The following is a 14,867-nucleotide window of genomic DNA, read 5'->3' as shown; positions in this document are numbered from 1 at the left end:
CTTTCCATGGGAAAGGGTGCTTCTTCAGACCCTTTCCCATGGAAAGGGTGCTTCTTTAGAACCTTTCCATGGGAAAGGGTGCTTCTTTAGAACCTTTCCATGGGAAAATAGTGCTTCTTTTGACCCTTTCCATGGGAAAGGGTGCTTCTTTTGACCCTTTCCATGGGAAAGGGTGCTTCTTTTGACCCTTTCCATAAGAAAGGGTGCTTCTTTAGACCCTTTCCATGAGAAAATAGTGCTTCTTTTGACCCTTTCCATGGGAAAGGGTGCTTCTTTTGACCCTTTCCATGGGAATGGGTGCTTCTTTTGACCCTTTCCATGGGAAAGGGTGCTTCTTTTGACCCTTTCCATGGGAATGGGTGCTTCTTTTGACCCTTTCCATGGGAAAGGGTGCTTCTTTTGACCCTTTCCATGGGAAAGGGTGCTTCTTTTGACCCTTTCCATGGGAATGGGTGCTTCTTTTGACCCTTTCCATGGGAAAGGGTGCTTCTTTTGACCCTTTCCATGGGAAAGGGTGCTTCTTTTGACCCTTTCCATGGGAATGGGTGCTTCTTTTGACCCTTTCCATGGGAAAGGGTGCTTCTTTTGACCCTTTCCATGGGAAAGGGTGCTTCTTTTGACCCTTTCCATGGGAATGGGTGCTTCTTTTGACCCTTTCCATGGGAAAGGGTGCTTCTTTTGACCCTTTCCATGGGAAAGGGTGCTTCTTCAGACCCTTTCCATGGGAATGGGTGCTTCTTTAGACCCTTTCCATGGGAAAGGGTGCTTCTTCAGACCCTTTCCCATGGAAAGGGTGCTTCTTTAGAACCTTTCCATGGGAAAGGGTGCTTCTTTAGAACCTTTCCATGGGAAAATAGTGCTTCTTTTGACCCTTTCCATGGGAAAGGGTGCTTCTTTTGACCCTTTCCATGGGAAAGGGTGCTTCTTTTGACCCTTTCCATAAGAAAGGGTGCTTCTTTAGACCCTTTCCATGAGAAAATAGTGCTTCTTTTGACCCTTTCCATGGGAAAGGGTGCTTCTTTTGACCCTTTCCATGGGAAAGGGTGCTTCTTTTGACCCTTTCCATGGGAAAGGGTGCTTCTTTTGACCCTTTCCATGGGAATGGGTGCTTCTTTTGACCCTTTCCATGGGAAAGGGTGCTTCTTTTGACCCTTTCCATGGGAAAGGGTGCTTCTTTTGACCCTTTCCATGGGAATGGGTGCTTCTTTTGACCCTTTCCATGGGAAAGGGTGCTTCTTTTGACCCTTTCCATGGGAAAGGGTGCTTCTTCAGACCCTTTCCATGGGAATGGGTGCTTCTTTAGACCCTTTCCATGGGAAAGGGTGCTTCTTCAGACCCTTTCCCATGGAAAGGGTGCTTCTTTAGAACCTTTCCATGGGAAAGGGTGCTTCTTTAGAACCTTTCCATGGGAAGGATGCTTCTTTAGAACCTTTCCATGGGAAAGGGTGCTTCTTTAGAACCTTTTCATGGAAAAGGGTGCTTCTTTTGACCCTTTCCATGGGAAAGGGTGCTTCTTTAGACCCTTTCCATGGAAAAGGATGCTTCTTTAGACCCTTTCCATGGGAAAGGATGCTTCTTTAGAACCTTTCCATGGGAAAGGCTGCTTCTTTAGACCCTTTCCATGAGAAAATAGTGCTTCTTCAGACCCTTTCCATGGGAAAGAGTGCTTCTTTAGACCCTTTCCATGGGAAAGGGTGCTTCTTTAGACCCTTTCCATGGGAAAGGCTGCTTCTTTAGACCCTTTCCATGGGAAAGGGTGCTTCTTTAGACCCTTTCCATGGGAAAGGCTGCTTCTTTAGACCCTTTCCATGGGAAAGGGTGCTTCTTTTGACCCTTTCCATGGGAAAGGGTGCTTCTTTTGACGCTTTCCATTAGGATGGGTGCTTCTTTTGACCCTTTCCATGGGAAAGGGTGCTTCTTTTGACCCTTTCCTTGGGAAAGGGTGCTTCTTTTGACCCTTTCCATGGGAAAGGATGCTTCTTTTGACCTTTTCCATGGGAAAGGGTGCTTCTTTAGACCCTTTCCATGGGAAAGGGTGCTTCTTTAAACCCTTTCCATGGGAAAGGGTGCTTCTTTAAACCCTTTCCATGGGAAAGGGTGCTTCTTTAAACCCTTTCCATGGGAAAGGGTGCTTGTTTAGACCCTTTCCATGGGAAAGGGTGCTTGTTTAGACCCTTTCCATGGGAAAGGGTGCTTCTTTTGACGATTTCCATGGGAAACGGTGCTTCTTTAGACCCTTTCCATGGGAAAGGGTGCTTCTTTAGACCCTTTCCATGGGAAGGGGTGCTTCTTTAGACCCTTTCCATGGGAAAGGGTGCTTCTTTAGACCCTTTCCATGGGAAAGGGTGCTTCTTTAGACCCTTTCCATGGGAAAGGGTGCTTCTTTAAACCCTTTCCATGGGAAAGGGTGCTTCTTCAGACCCTTCCCATGGGAAAGGTTGCTTCTTTAGACCATTTCCATGGGAAAGGTTGCTTCTTTAGACCCTTTCCATGGGAAAGGCTGCTTCTTTAGACCCTTTCCATGGGAAAGGGTGCTTCTTCTGACCCTTTTCATGGGAAGGGTTGCTTCTTTTGATACTTTCCATTAGAATGGGTGCTTCTTTTGAACCTTTCCATGGGAAAGGGTGCTTCTTTTGACCCTTTCCATGGGAAATTGTGCTTCTTTTGACCCTTTCCATGGGAAGGGGTGTTTCTTTTGATGCTTTCCATGGGAAGGGGTGTTTCTTTTGATGCTTTCCATTAGAATGGATGCTTCTTTTGAACCTTTCCATGGGAAAGGGTGCTTCTTTTGACCCTTTCCATGGGAAAGGGTGCTTCTTTTGACAATTTCCACGGGTAAGGGTGCTTCTTTTGACCCTTTCCCTGGGAAAGGGTGCTTCTTTTGACGATTTCCATGGGAAAGGGTGCTTCTTTTGACCCTTTCCGTGGGAAGGGTGCTTCTTTAGACCCTTTCCATGGGAAAGGGTGCTTCTTTAGACCCTTTCCATGGGAAAGGGTGCTTCTTTAGACCCTTTCCATGGGAAAGGTTGCTTCTTTAGACCTTTTCCATGGGAAAGGTTGCTTCTTTAGACCCTTTCCATGGGAAAGGGTGCTTCTTTTGACCCTTTCCATGGGAAAGTGTGCTTCTTTTGAATCTTTCCATGGGAAAGGGTGCTTCTTTTGACCCTTTCCATGGGAAAGGGTGCTTCTTAAGACCCTTTTCATGAGAAAATAGTGCTTTTTCAGACCCTTTCCATGGGAAAGAGTGCTTCTTTTGACCCTTTCCATGGGAAAGTGTGCTTCTTCTGACCCTTTTCATGGGAAGGGTTGCTTCTTTTGATGCTTTCCATTAGAATGGGTGCTTCTTTTGAACCTTTCCATGGGAAAGGGTGCTTCTTTTGACCCTTTCCATGGGAAAGGGTGCTTCTTTTGACAATTTCCATGGGAAAGGGTGCTTCTTTTGACCCTTTCCCTGGGAAAGGGTGCTTCTTTTGACCCTTTCCATGGGAAAGGGTGCTTCTTTTGACCCTTTCCATGGAAAAGGGTGCTTCTTTTGAATCATTCCAGGGGAAAGGGTGCTTCTTTTGACCCTTTCCATGGGAAAGGGTGCTTCTTTAGACCCTTTCCATGAGAAAGGGTGCTTCTTTAGACCCTTTCCATGGGAAAGGTTGCTTCTTAAGACCTTTTCCATGGGAAAGGTTGCTTCTTTAGACCCTTTCCATGGGAAAGGGTGCTTCTTTAGACCCTTTCCATGGGAAAGGGTGCTTCTTTAGACCCTTTCCGTGGGAAAGGGTGCTTCTTTAGACCCTTTCCTTGGGAAAGGGTGCTTCTTTAGACCCTTTCCATGGGAAAGGGTGCTTCTTTAGACCCTTTCCCTGGGAATGGGTGCTTCTTTAGACCCTTTCCCTGGGAAAGGGTGCTTCTTTAGACCCTTTCCCTGGGAAAGGGTGCTTCTTTAGACCCTTTCCCTGGGAAAGTGTGCTTCTTTAGACCCTTTCCATGGGAAAGGGGGGCTTCTTTAGACCCTTTCCATGGGAAAGGGGGCTTCTTTAGACACTTTCCCTGGGAAAGGGTGCTTCTTTAGACCCTTCCATGGGAAAGGGTGTTTCTTTAGACCCTTTCCATGCGAAAGGGTGCGTCTTTAGACCCTTTCCATGGGAAATGATGCTTCTTTAGACCCTATCCATGGGAAATGATGCTTCTTTAGACCCTTTCCATTGGAAAGGGTGCTTCTTTAGACCCTTTCCATTGGAAAGGGTGCTTCTTTAGACCCTTTCCATGGGAAAGGGTGCTTCTTTAGACCCTTTCCATGGGAAAGGGTGTTTCTTTAGACCCTTTCCATGGGAAAGGGTGTTTCTTTAGACCCTTTCCATGGGAAAGGGTGCTTCTTTAGACCCTTTCCATGGGAAAGGGTGCTTCTTTAGACCCTTTCCATGGGAATGGGTGCTTCTTTAGACCCTTTCCATGGGATAGGGTGCTTCTTTAGACCCTTTCCATGGGAAAGGGTGCTTCTTTAGACCCTTTCCATGGGAATGGGTGCTTCTTTAGACTCTTTCCATGGGAAAGGGTGCATCTTTAGACCCTTTCCATGGGAAAGGGTGCTTCTTTAGACCCTTTCCATGGGAAAGGGTGCTTCTTTAGACCCTTTCCATGGGAAAGGGTGCTTCTTTAGACCCTTTCCGTGGGAAATGGTGCTTCTTTAGACCCTTTCCATGCGAAAGGGTGCTTGTTTAGAACCTTTCCATGCGAAAGGGTGCTTCTTTAGACCCTTTCCATGGGAAAGGTTGCTTCTTTAGACCCTTTCCATGCGAAAGGGTGCGTCTTTAGACCCTTTCAATGGGAAAGGATGCTTCTTTAGACCCTATCCATGGGAAATGGTGCTTCTGTAGACCCTATCCATGGGAAATGGTGCTTCTGTAGACCCTTTCCATTGGAAAGGGTGCTTCTTTAGACCCTTTCCATGGGAAAGGGTACAAATACAAACTTTTGTACACGGAGGTGACAGCCGCTGGCCATAACTCGGGTCAACCCAGTATCGAAGAACCCTCTTCCGTGGGATTGCCTTTAAAATTTTGTGGTCGAAGTACCCAAAGGAGTGAACCAATATACCCCTTTTACGAACATTATCAAATCATGGACAAAATATTTCGAGGTAAAAATCGCTTTATCCGTTCAAGAGTTTCATGCGGTCCAACCATACAGACAGACGGACGTTCAGGGCTACATCGTCTCTAAATTGGCTGAAACTAATATCGTCCGAACATAGTTGGGGTCCAAAACTGTATTTTTGAACGTATCGTAAGCCTAAACGCTGAGGTTAAAAATGTTAAATAATCGCTCTTCGTAGAAGATGAAATATTGAAAGGCAAATATGACTGCTTCATAGCAGACGAATGGGGGTTCTTCATGGAAGATCTATAGCTTATCGACATCGAAGTTCGATGGTATTCTAAACAGCATATCATTAGCTCTATTGTACGGAAGATCATGATATGCGGTAACTTTTTATTACCACTGTCAACTCCACTACCACTTGGGTGAAGCAAAAAATCACGCGACAAAGTGAATGAATCAAACCAACAAAAAAATTAAACCGAGCTTATAAATAAAAATCCAAACCGTGGCTTACTTCGTAATGAAAGCAGTTAACGCACCGACAGCAGCAACAACAACAACTAAATAAAAAGCGCCAGTGATGAGATGAACCGCAGCAATGCTGCCGATAATAATAATGGCTTAAACGAATGAATGGACAAGTGAACAAAAACAACAAAAGCAGAAAAAAGAAACGCCACAGAGGCAGCAGCTTCAGCTAACATCCACATCTGGCTGGCATTTTATTGGTCTAATGGATCTACCGTTTTTTGTTGTTGTTAGAATAATTCTCTAGGGGAGGATGGAAAACAATCCCAACAAATCAACGAAATATTTTTTAGTTGCCCAAGTGCATTCGAAGGGTTTGGACGCATTTTGCGGGTAAAAAACATTTCACTTCAATTCGAGTAAATTTTTGTAAAACCGTTGAAAGTGCAAACATTTAAAAAAATAAACAACAACACATAAACCGTTGTTAATTAAATTGCAGTTGGCTAACCGAGCCACAAAGTGAAAGAAAGAAAGAGTTTTTGTTGCAGTGAGTTGTGGAAAAAAAGTGAAAAGGAGCATGAGACTATAATTTAACGCCGACTGCCGACTGCATTTCAACAAAATTAGTTTGTACTTTAGTTCCTATTTATAATAAACATAAATACAACAACAATAACAAAAAATAATTGCAAAATAATTAGAATTGTGTGGAACTTGCTTGCTTTCAACCTACAACAACAATAACAACAACAGAACAGATACTGCATAGAAAAATATGTTGCAGCGTATAATGGCATCATTTCACGGCCATAACTTGCATTTATGGCAAATTTTCACTTTTCTAATAATTGGATTATTTGCGGCGGCGGTAAATTGTGAAAATGGTGAATTTGGTAAGTTTGAGATTCTAATATTGAAAATATCAAATTATTATAAAAAATAAATAAAATTGACAAAAGAATTGGAGGAACCTTTTTTTAAGGACATAAAAATCCTTAATGTTCTGACAATTTGGAGTCGATTAAGTCCTACCCGTCGATCTGTCTGTCTGGCTGGTGAGCATGATAACTTCCGAACGGATTATTCTATTAGGTTCAAAGTTTGGACTTCGTAATATTTTGTTCAAACATAGATCAAGTTCGAAGATGAACAGTATCGTTTCACTCCCTCGGGAACCTCCCCCACAAAAGTTCAAAATGTTTCGCTAAAATATCATATAATACGTTTGCACATCGTAATATTTCTTCCAGAAATACATAGATCAAGTAAGAATGCCTCCCCCACAAATATTGAAAATTATTTATGAAGATTCAGAATAATGAGATAATGATCCAAAAGCTCTAAAAACCCTGCCCACAACGGATATCAAGCTCCAAGAAGCTCCTTACAAAGTTCAAAATGTTCGCATAAGTGGAGTTTAAGGCCTGTCTGAGAATTGTTTTGATTTTTTTATTCTTTGCTACATTTTTTGCACTTCGCAATATATACCTGCAACTTAAATAAAGTTCGAAGGTGAACTTTACCGGAAAAAACCTTTCAATGCCTGACTCACAAAAGTTAAAAATTGTAAAACTGCACTAGTTTTAGGGCTGCACGGTGCTTTTGAATCAAATTTAAATGGAAGGTGCTTACACCTGGGAAGTTTTTGCGGATTCTGAAACTACAATGTTCATAAATGAAAAAAATTAAAAAACTAAAAAATCGCCCGAGCGCCTTTTAAATAAATCGCGATTCAAGAAGGCATTTTTAAGGGTTTTTTAGGTTTTCACGATTTTGCTTGGAAACCGCAAGTCCTATGGAAATGGGACTTAAGAAAATGTTGTAGCTATGAAAATTCTCTACAAGATTGGCTTTTGTGATATCTTCGTAGTTTTTATCGTTATTGAGATATAGAAGTTCAAATTAAAACAATTGACTATATCGCCTCCTTATAAAACAATGTTATACACATTGCACCTAGGGTGTCCAAAAAACCGGTTTCCAAACAACAGTTTCATCAATTGGTATATTTTGGTTGACTTAGAGCCACACAGAGCTAGGTCATCAGGTTATTCGTTGCCCATTTTGTTAAGGATTAACGAAATTGCGTATATGATACACGTAGAGCCATTCTGCAAAAATGAATCGCTCGCTACTTAATGGTTCATAGCTTGAGAGTCTTCAGGGATTGGGTCAAAATCCTCTAATCGAATCTGCTGCTTCATGATGGCAAACATCTCGTATTAAAAGACGCTACGGCTTTCGTTAAACTTATTTTAGTGTTTGATTAGTGATTTTTCGCAGTAGACCTCTGCGCCAATGCTTCCTCCTCCATCTTGAATCCGCCTGTATATATTATCAGACTTTGCAAATATCCCTTATAATCTCTTACAAATGGTAAGTCAAATTTGAATATGGTGGGCATATAATCTCTAGTGTAAATACCAAGTCGCCAAGCTCACGTTGACCGTCAGTTAAGTTAACTAACCTGACATCTGTTGCCTAAAAGCCGTCTTCACAGCTTGAAATTGTACCAGAATAACCAGATGGTGAGGATCCAGGATCGCATTTGTTACGCATTTAATTTTCAGTTCATATGATAGTCCAGGTATGCATAGCGGTTTTTAGCTTCGAGAGAATGCTCTAATTCAACTTTATCCAGAACAGGTTAGTGGAAATGGGGAAGTTTGCGCTTCCTGGTGTTAATTGGACTTTCGACTTAGTAGGGTTGACTCCAAGTCCATTGCCATGGGATCGGCTTGACAATTCTATCAGACAAGGTTGTACAAATTTACCATTTATCAGTACTATAACATCATCAGCATAAACCACAAACTTTGGCTAAAGTGAACAGTTTGTGGGGCCCTCCATGTCCTAATTTCAAGGAAAGGTCACTCCTTTCTATAGTCTTTAGATAATGTTTGACTAGGTTTCCTCGCCTTGGATAAGTAGGTAACCTTTAACTATTTCAATAGAACAGATACAAACATATGTACAGCGTCATTGAAGTTTGTACTAGCAAAGGTATAATATACGACACACATTAAGATAGTCCATCTCTATCAGGAAGTGCTATGAAAAGGAAAAGTCTTCGTATAGTTTTTATTGTAAGAAATCGGGCATGGTTTTGTTCAATAAAAAAGGTATCTTCCAACGTTTCGTCGTCTTCTGTACATGCTCTAATTTCGTGCAGCTGAGGTCGTGAACCTAAGCGATCTGTAAGGTTGTCTGTTAGCATACTTTTTTCTAATTTTTACCTTCATTTGGTTATTTCCCTAGGATTTTGGTGGTTTCTCTACCTTTATTCTGTTTGAAAAGGATTACTCTAGACGCAATGCAATTGGGTTATTTACATTTAGTAATTCCTTGCTACTTTTCCAGAGAATTTCCTATCACAATACCTCTACTCCCCGAATGGTCTGATATCCATATGATACGCACAGAGCCATGTTGAGAAAAGTTGTTGGTCGAATTTATAAAATCCAAGACATTTTTTATGTGCTCAGCTTTTAGGCTAAAGTGGGTATATACAGTGATTGGCATAATTATTTTGACAAGTTGGGAAAAAGTGATGTTTTCGTATATTTATCAGATTAGTAGTTTACAATAAAAAATAATTTAAAAATTAAACTACAGTGATTTATTTATAAATGTACTAAAATCTAGAAAATAATTGTTCGCTTAGCATCAAGTAGAATATTCTTCTCCATGACAGAATCTCTCAAATAAAACGATTGTCGTTTAATTTTGTCACGATTTTTAATTTAAATGCAAGCGTTTTATTTCCGAGAGATTCCATCAATCCACACCTATTGCAGAGCCTTTAAAAATATTCTTAAAAAATCCACGCCTATTGCAGAGCCTTGAAACAATATTCATAAAAAATCCACGCCTATTGCAGAGCCTTGAAAATATTCTTAAAAAAATCCTTGAAAAAATATTTTTAAGAAACCCACGCCTATTGCAGAGCCTTGAAAAAATATTCTTTAAAAAATCCTCATCTATTGAAGTGCATTGAAAAAGTATTCTTCAAAAACTCAGGCCTATTGCAGAGCCTTGAAAAAATATTCTTAAAAAATCCACGCCTATTGCAGAGCCTTGCAAAATATTCTTAAAAAATCCACACCTATTGCAGAGCCTTGAAAAAATATTCTTAAAAAATCCACGCCTATTGCAGAGCCTCGAAAAAATATTCTTAAGAAATCCACGCCTATTGCAGAGCCTTGAAAAAATATTCTTAAGAATTCCACGCCTATTGCAGAGCCTTTAAAAATATTCTTAAGAAATGCACGCCTATTGCAGAGCCTTTAAAAAATATTCTTAAAAATGCACGCCTATTGCAGAGCCTTTAAAAAATATTCTTAAAAATGCACGCCTATTGCAGAGCCTTGAAAAAATATTCTTAAAAAAATGCACGCCTATTGCAGAGCCTTGAAAAAATATTCTTAAACAAATGCACGCCTATTGCAGAGCCTTGAAAAAATATTCATAAAAACCCCAGGCCTATTGCAGAGCCTTGAAAAATATTTTTAAAAAAATGTACGCCTATTGCAGAGCCTTAAAAAATATTCTTAAAAAATCCACGCATATTGCAGAGCCTTGGAAAAATATTCTTAAAAAATCCACGCATATTGCAGAGTGTTGAAAAAATATTCTTAAAAAATCCATGCCTATTGCAGAGCCTTGAAAAAATATTCTTAAAAAATCCACGCCTATTGCAGAGCCTTGGAAAAATATTCTTAAAAAATCCACGCCTATTGCAGAGCCTTGAAAAAATATTCTTAAAAAATCCACGCCTATTGCAGAGCCTTGAAAAAATATTCTTAAAAAATCCACGCCTATTGCAGAGTGTTGAAAAAATATTCTTAAAAAATATTCTTAAAAAATCCACGCCTATTGCAGAGCCTTGAAAAAATATTCTTAAAAAATATTCTTAAAAAATATTCTTAAAAAATCCACGCCTATTGCAGAGCCTTGAAAAAATATTCTTAAAAAATCCACGCCTATTGCAGAGCCTTGAAAAAATATTCTTAAAAAATCCACGCCTATTGCAGAGCCTTGAAAAAATATTCTTAAAAAATATTCTTAAAACATCCACGGCTATTGCAGAACCTTGAAAAAATATTCTTAAAAAATCCACACCTATTGCAGAGCCTTGAAAAAATATTCTTCAAAAATCCACGCCTGTTGCAGAGCCTTGAAAAAATATTCTTAAAAAATCTACGCCAATTGCAGAGCCTTGAAAAAATATTCTTAAAAAATCCACGCCTATTGCAGAGCCTTGAAAAAATAGTCTTAAAAATACCACACCTATAACAGAGCCTTGAAAAAATATTCTTAAAAAATCCACGCCTATTGCAGAGCCTTAAAAAAATATTCTTAAAAAATCCACGCCTATAGCAAGCCTTGAAAAAATATTCTAAAAACATACACGCCTATTGCAGAGCCTTGAAAAAATACTCTTAAAAAATCCACGCCTATAGCAAGCCTTGACATTTTTTTTTTAAAAATCCACGCCTATAGCAAGCCTTGAAAAAATATTCTTAAAAATCCACGGCTATTGCAGAGCCTTGAAAAAATATTCTTAAAAAATCCACGGCTATTGCAGAGCCTTAAAAAAATATTCTTAAAAAATCCACGCCTTTGCAGAGCCTTGAAAAAATATTCTTAAAAAATCCACGGCTATTGCAGAGCCTTGAAAAAATATTCTTAAAAAATACACACCTTTGCAGAGCCTTGAACAAATATTCTTAAAAAATCCACGCCTATTGCCAAGCCTTGAAAAAATATTCTTCAAAAATCCAAGCCTACTGCCGAGCCTTGAAAAAAAATGTTTAAGGTTTGTACCCGTAATTCGTTTTTTTTGCTCTACAAAATCCAGCCTTAGACAACACTGTTGCTACTGTAAAACTTTACGACAAATTTCTTTTGGTAGCTAACTTACCGAAAATTATCAATAATTACCAATGAACGGAAACAAACAAAACGATTCCCGTACCAATCACAGAAAGCCACAAACTTTTCAGCTTCTCTAAATCGTTTCATTCTCACAACCAAAACAAAAACACAAACTTTTCAATGTAAAAAGATGGAAACCTTACGATTGCGGAAATGTAACTTCGGTTATGCTTTGCCGAGTTGTTTCATTCACCACCGAAACAAGAAGTATTTTTGGGAAACGTTTGCCGTGCGTATTAAGTCTGTCTGGTTACTTTCCCAGCAAGAATTGTCCAGCAAGAACTTTCTCAGAGAGTATGGGGTTTTTATTCTCTTTTGCTAGAAAATTGTAAAAATTCCCAGCAAAAACCAGCAAGCAATCAGCTGACTTGCCAAAACAGAACAATTTGTCCGCCAACAAAGGAAGCAAACACGTTGTATTTTCTTAAAAACAAAAAAGAAAATGAAACAAAAAAGTATTTTTCCACTTTATAAATTTGTTCTCCATAAAACAATACAATTAGACTATGCTATTTCCACAATAAAATTGTTTTTAATGTTCACAAACATAAATCAACAAAAAACTAAAAACATCTGATTGATTGTTTTCAGGAAGAAGAAGAGCTTGCAAGTGCTTGCTAGAAGAAATTTGTCCAGCAAGAATTTGCACACTTTCAGTGAAAGAACTCTCAAAATGTCTCTCTCGAATCGCTCTCTTTTGCTGGTTTTTTGTGTTAACAGACGACTTCCAGCAACAATTGGTACAAGTTGTTACAAATTTTAGGGTAACCAGACACAGCTATTGTCAATGACACACTCAGACACACACACATGTGATTGCTTAACAACCCTATAAGATAGCATCAGCATACCACAGTGAATTTTATCAACCACCAAACGTTTTTGATTTATTCACATGTGTTAAGTACTATTTAGTTTTCTATCTGTTGTTGTGGAGTTGAGTACTTTTCGCTTTTCGTTTTGTTCGTACTCACGAATGTAAACAAAACGAAACTAAACAGCGAGCTCGGCCAAAGAGGGTTATGTTTCGTTTTGTATTGTTCCTATGGAAAATACGAAACGAAACGATTGGAAATGTTATTTAAAGTATTTGTACGTACTCTGATAATTACCGAATTTTAAGGCATATTATTTTTACCGATTTTTGTCGGTAACTCAAAAAACGTATTAGAGAATCGTACTACAGCCTTGAAAAAATATTCTTAAAAGATACACGCCAATTGCAGAGCCTTGAAAAAAAATTCTTAAAAAATCCACGCCTATTGCATAGCCTTGAAAGAATATTCTTAAAACATACACGCCTATTGCAGAGCCTTAAAAAAATTCTTAAAAAATCCACGGCTATTGCAGAGGGGTGAAAAAATATTGATAAAAAATCCACGCCTACTGCAGAGCCTTGAAAAAAATAGTCTTAAAACATACAAGCCTATTGCAGAGCCTTGAAAAAAATTCTTAAAAAATCCACACCTATAACAGAGCCTTGAAAAAATATTCTTAAAAAATCCACACCTATAACAGAGCCTTGAAAAATATTCTTAAAAAATCCACGCCTACTGCAGAGCCTTGAAATAATATTTTTAAAAAACCACACCTATAACAGAGCCTTGAAACAATGTTCATAAAAACTCCACGCCTATTGCAGAGCCTTGAAAAAATATTCTTAAAAATCCACGCCTATTGCCGAGCCGTGAAAAAATATACTAATTTAAAGTTTGTTCCCGAAATTCGTTTCAAACCTGCTCTACAAAATCCAGCCTCACCATAATAGAAATATTCTGCCAATGAACACATAACACTTCGATTAGTTTACTAACATATAGTTACAGCCTACAGCATTATCGATAAAAAGCAAATATCTCGATTCTGTAGTAGGATTCTCTAACTCATTTTTTGAGTTACAGACAAATGTCGTTAAAATTAAAACGCAAAGTTATAAATAACAAGTGAGAAAAGGATATAGTCGGTACGGGGCCGACTATGTGATACCCTACACCACTACCTCTGTGAATAATCTTTCCACTCAAAAACATTTCTTTTATGGCTACTATCGACATCACCAACATCAATAGGCTTCTATCTCTGTGAGAAAATTTCGTGATGATCCGATCAAAATTCCGACCTGTAGTTTGATTGCAGAAAAAGTGGAAAAAAAGGGAAGCATTAACGACTATTGCGATATCTCTATTATTTGACTACCTACGTCAACCTACTTTGCATAATTTCAAAGATGGGATTTTCTACTTTCTTAGTCTGGCTTTGCTTTTAGAAGGTCCCCTACCAAAGGTGTGATATCCGTAATTATTATTAAAATCGCAAAAATGAGAAGTTAGGTTTTATTAGCGACTATTGCGATATCTTGGTTGTTAGACCACATACGACAACCTACGTTACATTGTTGTAAAGGTGATATTTTATATGTATATATTGACTTTTTCTCCAAATAAAGTTTTTGCTCATTCCGACCCCTAAATATTATCCGACCATCATCAAAATCAATAGGCTTCTTCCTCTGTGAGACCCTCATTAACACTCGTGACGATCCGATCAAAATTGAGCCCAGTAGCGTGATTTCCAAAAAAAAAATGGAAAAATAGGATGTATTATCGAATATTGCGATATCTCCGTTATTTGGTCACCTACGCCGACCTAGTTTGCATCATTGTAAAGCATAGCAAGGCTTTGCTTTTGGAAAGTATCCAACCAAAGCTGTGATATTCGTCATTATAACTAAAATCGCAAAAATGAAAATTTTGGTTTAATTTGCGACTATTGTGATGTCTTCGTTGTTTGATCACCCACGAGAACCTACTTTACATCGTTAGAAAGGTGATATTTTCTACTTTCATTGTCAGGTTTCGCTTTTGGTATAACCCTTATAGAACCTGAGATATTAGCTTTGGAAAAAAACGTTGTCTTTTTATCCAAATAAGTTTTTTGCCCATTCCGACCCCTAAATATTATTCGACCCTCACCAAAATCAATAGGGTTCTTCCTCTTTGAGATCCCTATTAACTCTCAAAATTTCGTGACGATCCGATCAAAATTGCGGCCGTAGCGTGATTTCCAAAAAAATGGAAAAATGAGATGAATTTCCGACTATTGTGATATCTCCGCTATTTGGTCACCTACGCCGACCTAGTTTACATCGTTGTAAAGGTGGAATCATCTACTTTCATAGTCAGGCTTTGCTTTTGGAAAGTCCCCAGCCAAAGGTGTGATATTCGTCATTATAACTAAAATCGCAAACATGAAAATTTGGGGTTTATTTGCGACTATTGTGATATCTTCGTTGTTTGATCACCTACAAGAACCTACTTTCTTCTTCTTTATTTGCTTATTCGATTTTCGAATATTAGCGATCATAC

The 14,867-nt window shown here is 38.9% G+C and overlaps 2 protein-coding genes across 2 annotated transcripts in view; both read left to right on the top strand.

Annotated features, from left to right (window-relative positions):
* The window catches only part of LOC141394054 (uncharacterized), a 208,677-nt gene that overhangs the window by 50,920 nt on the left and 142,890 nt on the right, over positions 1–14,867 (top strand). The gene's annotated exons all lie outside the window — the stretch shown is intronic.
* The window catches only part of LOC141394050 (venom protease), a 50,062-nt gene continuing 40,804 nt past the window's right edge, over positions 5,610–14,867 (top strand). Inside the window, exon 1 of the mRNA XM_073967860.1 lies at positions 5,610–6,458. Coding sequence (XP_073823961.1) covers positions 6,341–6,458 — 118 coding nt within the window. The 5' untranslated portion in view covers positions 5,610–6,340. The remainder of the gene's footprint in view (positions 6,459–14,867) is intronic.

The sequence above is a fragment of the Musca autumnalis genome, unplaced genomic scaffold (assembly GCF_047663935.1).
Source record: "Musca autumnalis isolate F117 unplaced genomic scaffold, ASM4766393v1 scaffold_2, whole genome shotgun sequence".
Lineage (NCBI taxonomy): Eukaryota > Metazoa > Arthropoda > Insecta > Diptera > Muscidae > Musca > Musca autumnalis.
The sequence above is the reverse complement of the archived record's forward strand: the minus strand, read 5'-3'. Positions and strand labels throughout refer to the sequence as shown.